The 14,170-nt window shown below is 54.0% G+C and overlaps 1 protein-coding gene across 1 annotated transcript in view; it reads right to left on the reverse strand.

Annotated features, from left to right (window-relative positions):
• Nucleotides 1-14,170, reverse strand: part of LOC144150142 (uncharacterized) — a 37,687-nt gene that overhangs the window by 11,082 nt on the left and 12,435 nt on the right. The window contains exon 2 of the mRNA XM_077681976.1: nucleotides 12,683-12,882. Within this exon, the coding sequence (XP_077538102.1) occupies nucleotides 12,683-12,882 (200 nt within the window). The remainder of the gene's footprint in view (nucleotides 1-12,682; nucleotides 12,883-14,170) is intronic.

Consider the following 14,170-nt stretch of genomic DNA (forward strand, 5'->3'; position numbering starts at 1 on the left):
GCTCTTTGGTGTAGGGATCCACGAAAACACATGCGTACTTCAAGATTGAGCGCACATGAGTGAAATACGGTGGTTCTTTTCAGTTAGATGGAGGTTCACTGAAATTTCGTCTCAGAAAGCCAAAAACATACGCAGCCGTAACTTTTATGGTGTGAACCTGCCTATTTAACCTCTAACCACTCCCTAAATAAACTCCTAGGTATATTTATATCCTTCGGCCGTTGTCACATCAGCATAATTTACGGTTACGTGTCCAATTGGAATGAAGGTTTTCTTGTAAAGGTGCCGTTACACACTGTTTAACATCCAAAAACTTTTCTGAATCAGCACACCAGGATGTTATTAAATTCGAATAAAGCTGCAGGTATACGGAATCACGTTCATTCGCTATAGTCCGGTTAACTACACAGTACTTTTGAACAAAGCTATAGGGCCAATAGTAATAACAATGCAATAACCGATTCATTCAGTTCATAGGATGAAATGTACTACGCAGAAGGTGATATGCAACACCATCATTTGATTTTTTGCAGTCCAAGAATATACAGTCAACCACTTTAAGCTTATCTATTGCAAGGGCCAAATCGTGCGTGAACTTAACAATCTGCGTTGAGCAAGAAAATCCTGACAAAATCCGTGTTTGCTAGGATGCTGGCGTTTATGTTTAACCAAATGAGTCATATCCCAAGAGTAGCTAAGCTCACCTTCAAACATCGGAACTAAATTAACAGCTAGGCTTCGTCAGTGACAAGGCTGTGTTGTTATCGCAAATTTAAAATAATTTTTTTTCTAAATAGGCAGGCGTAAAATCCCCTTAATTAAGTAACGTAGTGCAGGGCATGAAGTTGATCCTACCAATGCACGAGCGAGTCTCTTCTACGTTTATCACCAACAACATAGTGCAACATTGCTTGTCGCAGTTTAATTGTAAGCAGAATAACTTGCTCTTTTGCTCGCACTTGCCTTTCTTTGGTGGGGAGTCCTTGACATGGTGGCGGTTTAGCTCCTGTGTGGTGGCCGCTTGCTCGACGCCCTTGAAGGCCAGTTATTTTGGTAAACCATCTTCATCTCGGATCGGACATCTCTGGCGGGTCGATGTCTCCAATGCTCTCCATTTCTTGAGCGGGCGAATAGCCTCGAGCTGATGCGTCGACGAAGCCGGCGGCAGAGGCGTGGTAGCGGCGATGACTGGCGAGGCTTAGCTCACCCATTGGTGTGACACAGTCTTCTTGTGGCAATAAATGACATTTCGATGTCCTAAAAGGTTCCTTGCTAATGTCCAGTGAGTCCTTGCACCTTGCCCGTTCACCGAGAACACTCATTACTATTTGACAAACGATGTTCGTTCATTTAAAACGTAGAAACACGGAGCAGATAAAAAACGCGTCCCCGTCGTTCGGCTCCCTAACGGCTTTTTCTCCCCCCAGGAAAAAACCGGTCGGTCTCCTTCCAAACACGTCTGTGCATGAATTCTCGGCGCCCAGGCGCGAGCCGTTGTTCGGCTGTATGCCGTTTGCCGAAAAAATGACGTATAACCAGATACCTTACGTAGGCCGGTCTCCTCTTGAACACCGGTTGCCAAATATTCTGTGGCCATTCGCTTGCCGTAATTCGGCCGAGGACAGCTAACCGAATGAAAAACGTATATTCTGGGGCCGTAGGTCCGCCGGACACGCGGTTCACCGTTGAAACAACGAATGCACGGCAGCCGCGCTCCGGCCGGTCTCCTTTCGAACACCAACTGCCGCAAGAATACGCATATTCTGTGGCCGGTCGCTTGCCGTGCTTCGGCCGATTACCGCTTCCCGAAGAAAGAACGGATGCCCTAAGGCCGTACTTCGGCCGTTCTCTTTCTCAACATCGGCAGCCGTAAGAGAACTGAATATCTGGCAGCCGGTTAGCTGCCGTTGTGCGTCCGGACACGGGCGGACGGAAAAATGCCGAAGCGCTGGTTGCCGAATGTTGGCCGTTCAACGCATGATCAGTGGCTGCCAGAACCTGGATTCTGGCCGGACATGCCAGAAAGCGGCCATAGACGGGCCGGTCTTGGGGCACACTTTCTGTGCCGCCTGGGATGTGCTTAGCATGGACAAGTACCACCATCTCGCGGAACCAGACGTAACGAGTGGCGGCGCACTCACACGGTTGCCTGCATGCGCGCCTCGCCAGCGAATACAAGCAATTGGCGCATGCTCGATTGATGATGACACGGACTGATTGTTACAGATCCCAAGTTAGCAGCCCAAACTAAATTACGTCGTGCTCCGAGGGGCCTGTGAGCAGGGCCGGATAAACAGTGCTGATGGCCCGGTTAAAAAAAAAAAAGGGGTCCCCCCTCTCTTTCCTCTCGACTTACCCTCTTGTCATTTTCGAAACGACGCTTTTTAGAATTCTCTACAAAGAACGCATGCCATAATGCCATATTTACTCGAAAAGAATCTCTCAAATGTTTATGAACATCGTCTGGGCGTCTACTTTCTCACAGAGCACGTGGAGAGGCTGTCATCAGAGTTGGATATACCAAAAGACTGAGAGACATAGGCAGCATTAAGATTTGTCGGGCTGGTTGGTTCACAGTGAAAGAAGGGTAAGCTGCGCGAGATTGTTACAACAAAAGGAAGGAATACACCCGACATTTAGGAGTGCAGTCTAGCTGCGCTTTGTTTCAATAGACAACATATTCTCTCGAGAATCAAGAAGCGCATTCGTGCAGTGATTTCCCTACACCCCCCCTAGGGGGTGTGTAGACCCCCCCTAGTTTTTCTGGACACCCCCCCCTGAATCCCCAAATTTCACTCTTGTCAGTCCTTGTAAGGACCTTTTTCCAGTATCGATCTGCGCATGCGCGGCTGCCCGTCTGCTATTCTTGGCAGTAGCCTCGGGCAAAATAAACAAAAGTGCGCCCCCCGAGCTTGCTGTTAGCGTTGCACGTATTTATTTCCTTTTTTTCGACAGCTCGTGGCAAGTTCGTATGTGCACACAAAAAAGGCTTTCAAAGGAAAGGGGCAAAGTGGTTTGAGGCTGACCACGCTGCGAGCACATTGCTACCAGCCAGGGAGTAGCGAAAATGAAAAAATTCGAAGATTTTTTTTCAGCGTCTTTATTTGGCCTAGTACCATGTGCCCGGTCTTCAATTGCTTTTGTTTTTATGGACCCTGGATGATTAGCGCTGCCTTCACGCTGCGTCAAGTAAGACGTGTGCAAGTTTAATTATAAGAACTGCAAATAAATAACATATCGATTCGTCAGAGGCCACTGGTACAGAGCAAGAACAAGCCCGTGAGGAGGTACGAGCAAAGCATATATCGACAAGCACTCACTCAAAATTACTTCGACTTGACCTGAACTAAGTGCAGTAAACACACATATAATTTACTTTCTTCATTGATTCGATGCCGTTCTTTGTTTACAACCGTAATCTTTGCAGAAGCTCTTTCAGCATGTACATTTAAAATGGGCAATTTGGCGAGGCAAAACGCTACGGAAGCTAATCCTAGCGTTTTAATAAATCGGGAGCGTACAATCGGTGCCTGATTTATAAGTGCTGCATAATTCGTGTATTACCTAAACATTGTTTCAAGAACTCAAATTTCGTCACTGGCCCTGGTAACAAGTTCGAAAATGTCCTTATACGTTGAAAAATGGCGAGAAATTAAAAAAAACTGAATACGGACCTTTCATGGTAAAAAATGAATTTCTCTAAATTTGTTTTTTTCTTAGATTGAATAGAAGCACCGCCTCTCAGGTGTATATATATATATATATATATATATAGAAAATGAAAAGCGTACGTCACGGGGATGAGCGTTTGGTTAACAGACGTCTATTATTTAACTAGTGGGATAAAAAAACAGCTTTTCTAGTTTCCGCCCCTGCCCGTGAGGTCTTTGTAAATAAATGAATAAGTGCCATTGGAGCCAGAACCATCACTCAGTGCGAGTGGTACCGCTTTATTTGAGTCACATGGAACACTTCTGAAGACCTCTTGGGAGAGGTCCGAGCCGACAGTTGCTGTGGGGCTACTTCGTAGCTAGCAAAACTGATTTTAAAGTAGGCATTACTACCGCGCAAACATGCATTTCTGGGAAGACCTTTCTCCAGATATTTAAGCAGAGTTGTACTGAAATAGGAATGCATTGGGCTTTTTAGTAAATGCGTAAATGACGTACCCCATGTATCCCTAAAAAACGCTACGTGCCGAGACCCGTTAAAGTCGGCTTCGGTACTACACACAAATGCTCTGCTGGAAAGCAACTTCAGCACGTTTAGTACAAGGGGTTTACAACAAAAGAAAATGTGAAGGCCCTAAGGACTAAATACCGCTATAAGTCCTATGGATGCCCATGTAGCACGATACAACAAGTCCCTTTAAAGGGGTCATGAAGACGAAACACAACTTTAATTGATTTGAGAGAACTATTCTTCAGCAGCTCAATCAGAAATAACCGCTCATTACCGCCTCGACCGCCGTAGGTACCCCCCGGCTCATGCCAGCCTTACTAATCCGGAAGAACACACGTGGCGTTTCCTTCAGACGAACACGTTCCCTAATCCCGCTATACTTCACCGAATCCACCCTTCATTGTACCCTTCCCCAGAATGCCTTGCATGTGGCGCTCTCGCTACCCTTCCCCACATCTTCTGGGGGTGCCCGAAAGATCCCTTTCCCCTAATTTCCTGTGATGAGCAGTTGGAGGAGGCGCTAGGGAGCTCAGATCGAGAGGTACAAACCTCCTTGGTCACCAGAGCTGCCGATGTCGCCGCCCGGCACAAGCCAGCGGCCACAACCGCCCCCTGAGCCACATAAAGCTCAATAAAAATGTTTTTTTTCTCTCTCTCTCTCAGCTCAATTCCAGCCATGAAATATCCTTTTAAATGAAAAACAAACAAACAGACAAACTACAGAAGTATTGAAAAAAAACTGTGGTTGATTCTTCTGCCATAGGAATAAGTAACACACGAAAGTGAAATGTGCAGTGAAATCTGCAGGTGAGCATGATTTTCGGGTCAGCGGCTGTCTTGTGGGTGTGTTTGGCAAGCGATGTCCTTCTGGCGGGTCACTTCGGCAAAGGTGTACTGGCGTCATTTCCGTGACGGATAAGACGTCTGTGAAATCTTGGTGTATTCCGGCATAAAACACACTTTCGTGTTAAAATATAAAACCCGAAAATGAACAACCCGAAGTATAACGTACTCTTTAGTACTAAAGGTTGCTTCCCCGCAAGAAAACCCTGTGTGCAGTGGTGCACCCTTTACAGGCCGCTTGCTTTGTTGTACTGGCGTCATTTCCATGACGGATATGACGCCAGTGAAATCCGCGTATCCCGGAATGAAACACTTCCGTGTTAAGAAATGGCGCAGCTTGCAGTAGTGCTGCAAGGCTGGAGTAACGGCAGAGATGGCGGCCTCCTCCTTTCGTCCAAGACTCGGCTGTTGCACCTCAAGTGGTTTTCTGAACTTGCCGCTTAAAGTCCTCCATGACTGGCTGGCCCGGATCATTTTTAAAAACCGGGCCATCTCCACTAACGTAAAACCTGAGGAGGGGCGAAGCATGCAGTGTATCAGTGTATGATGCGGTTTCGGTGATGCGGTTTCGAATATGATGAAGTGTATAATGCGGTTTCGATGCTGAGCGCTTGGCGTCTTAGGCCTTGGTGTTTTTGCCCACGGAGATGAAACCATTGGGGGGTAGAGGTATACAGCTTTGCTGTAAAAGTCTCGTGTCTTTGAAGCACGAAGCGTTCTAGCGCGAAGAGTCGTAAAACGAGTACCCCCGTGTGTTCTTTTAGTACGCGTTACGTTCTGGTGTGAGGCCTTGGAAAACGAGTGCCCCTGTTGTTTAGTACTCTGACTACATGAGACGCCGACAGCCCGAGAAAGTTGTAATCTTCATGGACGCGGCCCGCGTCGATGCGACCACCAACCGTGTTAGCGTTGCTTGTGCTGTTCGACACCACGCCGAGCACAGTGCGATGCGAGATGAAGGCGGTACTGCATCGCGTTCCACATCCAAGAGAGCTACCGGCCGGAGTAGCACCGGGACCATATATACCGACAGCAGAGAGGCGGTGGCTGTGGGCTAACGTACGGGATAGCAGAGGACCCCGGCTAGCTTTGCTAGAGAACGCTACGCGCCGTACACTAGCCCTGCGGAATCCGAAGACTCACGCACGGGTTCGGGTACTCACATGCGGTAGACAGGCTCCGGCAATCCAAAGTAAGGCTTTATTGCCTGGCAGATACAGTGCATACACCAGACAACACGACTATCGCTCGCGGGGAGACAGTGGCTCCTGTCGCTCGCTCAAGCCGCTGGGCTCAGACCTCGATATCCGTCATCACGGTCGCGGGAGCAAGGGAGGCATCCCGAGGCGACCGATCAGGGCAGAATCTCTCGGCAGAGTCCGTGGAGCCAACTGGGTTCACCGTCATCGGGGCATTCGGCGTAGGCACAGCCGAGCCAACCGACTCCGACCAAATCACCCAGTCGACTCCCCGCCGGAGCGCTCGTTCGTCCCGCAGGTCAGCTCGGAGGGGAGAGGAGATCTTCCCCAGGTCGGGGAGAGGGTGGCGCTAAGGAAGGTGACAAACTGGTCCTCCTTCCCTCGCGCCCTCGCGCACACGTTCGCGGCAAGCCGGTTCGGCGCGTCGCGCGGGGTCATGAAGAGGACACGACCTACGTGACGCGCCGGCTACCCAAAATGGCGGCTCCCAGCTCGCGGAAACATGTGCAGGCGAGGCGTAGGGGAACCCGGGCCCCCACAATCCCCCCCTCCTCAAGACCGAGCCTGCACCGCTTGGACAACCGCTGCCGAGCAAAAGTACAACACACCCCGAAATTAACAGCACTCGCCCCCGGTCAACAAAGGTCCGCAAAGTTCCTAACAGTTCTCCCATCTTCAAGCAGCACCACACCACACGCACAGTCCACGACACACCTTCAGTCCAGCGCGTCTTGTAGTCACCGGAGGTGGGGCAGCCCAGGAACAGTAGGTCAAGGCAGCAGATGTAAACAGCAGGCGAGAGCGGCAGGTGTAAACCGCAGGCCGAGGCAGCAGGCGGGCCGACGTCTCATCAGACGGGAGGGGCCTCTTAAGCCAGTCGTTCGTCCGGCAAGGCCACCAGCTTCCGCCGCAGAGACGGCCGCCATGGTTGTGAGGGCACAAGAAGAGCCAGTCGACACGGGGTCGTGGCCTCGACAGTGTGCAGGCCGGGCCCGCCAGGGACCAGCCCAGAAGAGCAGCTTTTGGAGTGCTCGTGTGCTGCCAGTGAAGCGCCCGTGGCAGGTGCCTTGGAGAGGCGCCAGGTGTGCCTGCTCAGGAGGCCGCATCTCGATCGTCGCTGGACCGCGTCAAGCGGGCTGCGGCCTGGGGACGGGGCCTGGGCTGCCGGGGATGGTAGGCACCAGCAGCTTCCGGAACCGGCGGCGTGTGGTGTGGCTGCGGGCGACATGACCAGACCGGGGGCAAATGCCAGGGGGGACGTGCTGCAGAAACAAGTCGGGAGTAACAGCAAAACAACGCCCAACTTCCCTGCTGCTGCTTTCCGAGTGGGAAAGCGAAACAGTGTACTCGGGCCAGGCTAGGGCCAAAAAAAAGGAACCCTAACACTGGTGCAGCGGTTGGATAACCCGGAATTTCGTGTGCTCAGGGCAGAAGGCCGCCCCCGGTATCACACACTACATTCGAGGTTATCAAGCCAAATCATGGTGCGGCAGAACTTAAAATGTAAGCCTTAGGCCCCACGCGTGATTGGCCACCCGCGAGTCACATAAAGAGCTCAAAAATCGCTCTTCGCAGACTGCGCGAGATAACCACCTTGAAGGGGTCAGAGGCCTCCTTCGATGGGATGTATATCAGCAGAAGTTCCCCTTAGGTTGAGCAGAAACGTAACCTACCAGAAAAAGAACAACCAGAAAACAAACAAAGCAAAACAATCAAACAAACAAATAAACGCGCCTGCAGCAATACGAACTGCTTTGCGCTCGGCACAGCAATACCAGCTGTTAGCGGACGCCTCGGCGGCCGCGCCGCCCCCCTCCTCAGACTTTCGGCTCTTCCTGGCCTGTCAATGATTCGGGTTCACAAATATTTACAACTTGGCGCCGACAGCAATACCAGCTGTTACCGGACACCCGGTGGCCGCGCCACCTCGCTCCATCACAGAGCACGGCTCTTCCCTGAGCCCAACAAAGACAACAACAACAAAAAAAAACAATATATCCCTATAATATACAGGCTATTTACAAAACAGATAGTTCTGCTCACCCTTAAGGAACTCTTCGCTGCTGAACGCCGTACCGGAATTGTAGGCAGGGGCTACTGCCGGCATGGGCGGTAAAAGGGGGGGTTGCCCGGGATTCGGCGCGGGGTGGCAGCCGTCCCTTCGGGGCTCCCTTTGTTACGCTGCGCGATGGGAGGGTGCGTGGGGCGCCGCGAGATGCGGTGAGCGCCCGCGCGAGCTCTCGGAAGCGCAAGGCGCGCTCGTCGAGCTACCGTCGCGGCGGCGGCTGCGCGGTTGGGAGACATGGCTTCCCTGCCCGCTCGCGCGGCTTCAGGAGCGCAAAGCGTCTCCGACAGCGTTGCGTTGTTGCCGCGCGCGCGCGAGGTATTCGGAGCGGGGGGCGCTTCCGATACATCGGCAAGTTTTGCAAACGGGAGCAGGGCTGCATGAACGCCTTGCCTATACCCGCCGTTGGCAATGTCGATCACAATGCCTGTACGAGCCAAAAAATCACGGCCGAGAATTACAGGCACTGTGAGGCCCGGGAGATGTACGAATCTGTGGCGTCGCACTCGTTTCTCCCATCGGACCACCAACCTCGCCGAGCCGCCTGAGTTGGCTTTCCCGCTCGCTAGGTGGAAAGTGATGTCGCAAGCTCGCAATCGAATAGCTCTCCGATGCAAATGAGCGAGGACATCATCGCCGAACAGCGTAGCAGACGCTCCGCTGTCCAGCAACGCCGCAAACTTTCGACCAGCGATCGTAAGGGCGATGAAAGGCGCTAGTGCGTTGGGGCTTTTCACCCTGCACGCCATCGGGATTAGGGGCTCAGGCTCACCACCTAATGTAGCCATAGCCGTCGGCGACGAAGTGCTCACCGACGGCGGCTGGCGTTTCCCGAATTGCGCTGCCTTTCCGGCGCCGGGCAGGGAGCGGTGCACGCGCGGGCATAGTGGCCCGTTGCGCGGCACTTGTAGCAGACGATGCCGCGATGCGACTGCGCAGCCGGAGGCCGCTGTCCGCGCAACGCTGGCTGGTTCCCTTGGCTTGCCACACGGGCGTAGCGGTTGGGTTCCGAGTGCGCTACTGCTCCCTGACCGTCGCGCTGCGCGTTCGGTCCCCTCGAGCTTTCCACACGGGCGTAGCTGTTGGGTTCCTCATGCGCGTTTTGTCCCCGGCCGTAGCCGTGCCGCGGCATGCCTTGCTGGGCGTCAGAACGCGCCCGCATGGCGTACGAGTACGGGTCGAGCGCGCGCTCCGACACATCGCGCGGCTCTATTTCCGTGCTCTCCGCGTACGCTGCTGTTGCCGCGGCGCGCGGCATGGGCGGTGGGGACGCACCCTGCCATGCGCACCTTGGCTCCAGCGTGGCGTGGGCTGGGGGAGGCGGCCGATAGCTGCGAGCAGCTAGAATATCGGCTTGGATGCGTTTTGCTTCGCTGGCCAGTTCATTGAGGTTGGCAAACTGACTGCCTCGAAGGTACGCTGCAAAAGTTGGGTGGGCTTGTCTCGTCACCCTCTCAACCTTTTCCGCCTCAGACGCCATGGGCTTTGCAAGCAAAAACAGCTCCTGCATTGCCCTGACGTATTCGAGCAGAGACTCATCTCGGTGTTGAGTTCGCATCTCTAGCTCGTTCAACATGCGGCGCTCGTAATCTGGGGGCAGAAATTCGCTACGAAAGAGCGCTTCAAATTCTCCCATCGTACGAGCGTCGCGCCCCACCAGCCGGTACCACCGTGCAGCCTGGGCGGTCAGCGATATAGGCAGAACACGTCCTATAATCACGCTGTCATCCATACCCGACGCCTCCTGATAGCGGTGCAGCGCCTCGAGGTACTCCGTAGCACTCATGCGGTCAGAGTAACCGCCGTACTCGGGTATTCTGAGGCTACCGAGCGAGCTGTTAGGCCTGACGCTCGGTTGTGCACGCACCGCGTTGATCAGGGCTTGTGCGAGATCGACTGCTGCCGAAGGCAGGGGTGGTTCCTCGCGAGACAACGCTGGCGTAAGGCAGGCGACGTGCGCCCTAGCCGTAACCGCTTGCGAGGTCTGCGTGGTGGGGTACGTTCGTGGCGCAAACGCGTCGGCGAACGATGCGACCGCCGCACCGCTAGAGCCGTGAGGCTCGTACACGGCGGGGTCGGGTGCGCTAGAGCTGCGGCGCAGCTCCTCCTTTGCAAACATACCCGCTGGGCTGTTACGACCAAGGCCCGGAGGGCATGATCTCGTTGCAGCCCGTGGTGACGGCAGGTGGTCGCAAGAAGCGTTCCGCCCGCCGACCCCGTGCGGCACGCCGGCAGGAGTGGGATGATAGCTCCCGTGACTCTCCCGCGCGGCGCTTTGGTTGCCTGCTAGGATAGCGCTGCCTGGGCCCCAGAGGGGCCTGGGCGTAGTGGTGGCGGCCGACAGGCGCGGGACTGGGTAATCATCCCTCGCGCTGTCGTAGTGCCTCACGCCGGCAGAAGTGGGATGGCTCCCGTAACTCTCCTGCGCGGCGCGTCGGTTATCGGGGAGATCGGCGCCGCCTCGACAAAGCTCTGGCGTAAGCACGGTGGCGGACAGCAGCGGGTCGACAGTGGCGTCCCGCAAGCCGTTACCACAAGCAATCTCGTCCGACAACCAGCCCTGAACTTCGGAATCAAGCAACGAGAAGCGGGGGTGCCGCCCTGTCATCGCAAAAACCTTGGTTGGGCGCCAATGTGGGCTAACGTACGGGATAGCAGAGGACCCCGGCTAGCTTTGCTAGAGAACGCTACGCGCCGTACACTAGCCCTGCGGAATCCGAAGACTCACGCACGGGTTCGGGTACTCACATGCGGTAGACAGGCTCCGGCAATCCAAAGTAAGGCTTTATTGCCTGGCAGATACAGTGCATACACCAGACAACACGACTATCGCTCGCGGGGAGACAGTGGCTCCTGTCGCTCGCTCAAGCCGCTGGGCTCAGACCTCGATATCCGTCATCACGGTCGCGGGAGCAAGGGAGGCATCCCGAGGCGACCGATCAGGGCAGAATCTCTCGGCAGAGTCCGTGGAGCCAACTGGGTTCACCGTCATCGGGGCATTCGGCGTAGGCACAGCCGAGCCAACCGACTCCGACCAAATCACCCAGTCGACTCCCCGCCGGAGCGCTCGTTCGTCCCGCAGGTCAGCTCGGAGGGGAGAGGAGATCTTCCCCAGGTCGGGGAGAGGGTGGCGCTAAGGAAGGTGACAAACTGGTCCTCCTTCCCTCGCGCCCTCGCGCACACGTTCGCGGCAAGCCGGTTCGGCGCGTCGCGCGGGGTCATGAAGAGGACACGACCTACGTGACGCGCCGGCTACCCAAAATGGCGGCTCCCAGCTCGCGGAAACATGTGCAGGCGAGGCGTAGGGGAACCCGGGCCCCCACATGGCAAGACTCAGCGGCACCCCAGTCGTCGGCTCCATAAGCCAACTCAAGACAATTGCGAAGAGACTTCGCATATAACGAAACAAATTACCGTGCGGGTGGACTGGGTGCTGGGACACGCGGGCGGCGTCAGAAACGAGGCCGCCCACGCGTGGGCGAGCGCCGAAGCAAGTATCCGCTCCGACCCATCGCACCCGCTTCCCCTTAGCACGGCATGACCCTGATCCTGCCGAAGGCAAAGCCGCTGCCATGCAATAAAATAGGGCGAAACTCCGCGCCTCAACACCCTGACCCAAGACCACTGTCAGGAGGACTTCCCAGGGGGACCCCAGTCCTGGTACACGAAATAACAGCGGGGCTGCTCTTACTGAAGATGGCTCGAGAAGTGGCAGGAGAACGTTTGCCGCCACTTGAAACCCCTGAGGAAGCCCCCCGACAACCACACGGAGACCATCATCGAGACCTAAGAGAGAGAGAGAGAGAGAGAGAGAGAGAGAGAGAGAGAGAGAGAGAGAGAGAGAGAGAGAGAGAGAGAGAGAGAGAGAGAGAGAGAGAGAGAGGCTTTTATAAATTATACACGGGGGCTTTCTTAGTCCTCACATTTCAGAGGACCTCTGGTGACTCAAGCCATTGCCTGATATAGGCCGCCGATTGCCTTTGCTCTTCGTTGGTGCTTTCTGCGGTGTGCTCGGGGCTCGTGGCGGAGAGAAGAGCTCATCTTGCGCCGAACATCAAGACCCTCCAGGAGTGGGCATCGCCTCCTCTGGGCTGGGTGCACCCAAAAAAAAAAAAAACTATCATGTCCCTGTTGACTTTCGCAAGTATCACGGGCACCCGCACCTCCTTTACCGCCTTTCCCAGCCCTAACTAGACTTTGAGTCACCCCTTCTAAATAAAGAATAATAATAATAATGTCCTGGTAAATCTAAATTCACGATGCAACTTTCAGCATGACGCCACGTGCTGTTACGGCGTTGTCTCAAGTTTTTTGTCCATGAACTTGAAGAACGCTGACAAAGGTGCCGTTAAGTTTCTGTTGTCGTCGCACCCACGATACCGTATTGCCGTACCTCCAGTATCCGTTGTCAGCCTGTTGCGCAGGCGGCCGAACAGGCGGCATGGGCAGCTCGAAGGTGAAGTCCTGCTGGCCGTCCTCCCTCCTGGCCGTGTAGAGGCCCAGGCCGCTGAAGCCCGTGGCGAAGCCGAGCGCCACGAGCAGCGCCTTGAGGAACATGACGGCCGCGAAGTTGGACACGTTGAACGCCAGCACCTGCGTGGCCACCGCCAGGACCCAGCGGAAAAGCTGCGCCATCAGAAACGCGCGCTGGCACGTCAGTGCGCACGCGCAGTCGCGTCTGCAGTACATACGCGCTTAGCGGCCGGAATGCATAGTACGAACTTTGTTCAGAACTAGGGGTGGGCGAACACAGATCCTTCAGTCGAATGGGAACGGAATTTCCGGGGGAAAAATCTGCCCCCGAGTATCCAAAATTTATCCACACACACGCATTTATGCACACACGCGCACACACACACACACACACACACACACACACACACACACACACACACACACACACACACACACACACACACACACACACACACACACACACACACACACACACACACACACACACACACACACAGAAAAAGGAACTTTACCATTCCTACCTGAAGAATGTTGAGAGAAGCGCGAAAGCTGTCTGACATCAAAACTGCGTCAAAAGTGCGTCAAAACCTTCGCTAAAAGTCCATACAATCGATCGTCAAACCTCCAAAGACCCGTATCGCAAACGAAGAACGAACCCACGCGAGTATTTTTCGCGCACTAAATAAACGCATCTATACGGAGAATGTAAATGCATACCGATACGTGGTAATTATGAGAGAAACGTATACAATTGTACCCCTCCTTCATGATCAACGCGTGCATCGACTTATCTAAAATTGTTTCTTTTTCGCGATTTTCAAGAAACCGTTTTGGCACAATGGAACTCCGGTTTCACGCCCGCACCGTTTGTCCATCCAGGTATCCCACAGAGTTTTTCGGTCGACCAGTCGGTCTATGGAGGAATGCGTTAGTTTTTTGACAGGAGGCCATCAGTGCCACTAAAAAAGCTTTTCACTTTAAAAAATAGCCGGCACCGGCATAACAAAGCTCAGTTACAACAGGGGGGGGGGGGATTCTAAGTTGTGTCTGTGTCACAGAAGTCAATTTTGCGTCCGTTTCAATCGTGGTGTAGTTGCGCTTTCGAGGACTCCGACTAATGACCTGCCTAGAAAGCGATTCTCGGTCTAGCCTGTCTGTGCCGAGTCACATCCGTGTCGTCTGCTTTCAGCCAATCAGGGCTTGCTCGAAATAGGCACCTCGAAACTGACACAAATGGACAACACTGAGAATTCCTCCCTAGGGCTGATTTCTCCAGTTTTCATCAAAGAGCTCTCTCTTCACTACACAAAGACTACAAAAAATGGGGTTGATTCCTGCAATAGGAATCAGTAAAACACGAAAGTGAAATGTGCGGCGAAATCTGCAGGCGAGCATGATTTGCGGG

Source organism: Haemaphysalis longicornis, unplaced genomic scaffold (genome assembly GCF_048455015.1).
Source record: "Haemaphysalis longicornis isolate Haplotype H1 unplaced genomic scaffold, Haemaphysalis longicornis Haplotype H1 scaffold_8, whole genome shotgun sequence".
NCBI lineage: Eukaryota > Metazoa > Arthropoda > Arachnida > Ixodida > Ixodidae > Haemaphysalis > Haemaphysalis longicornis.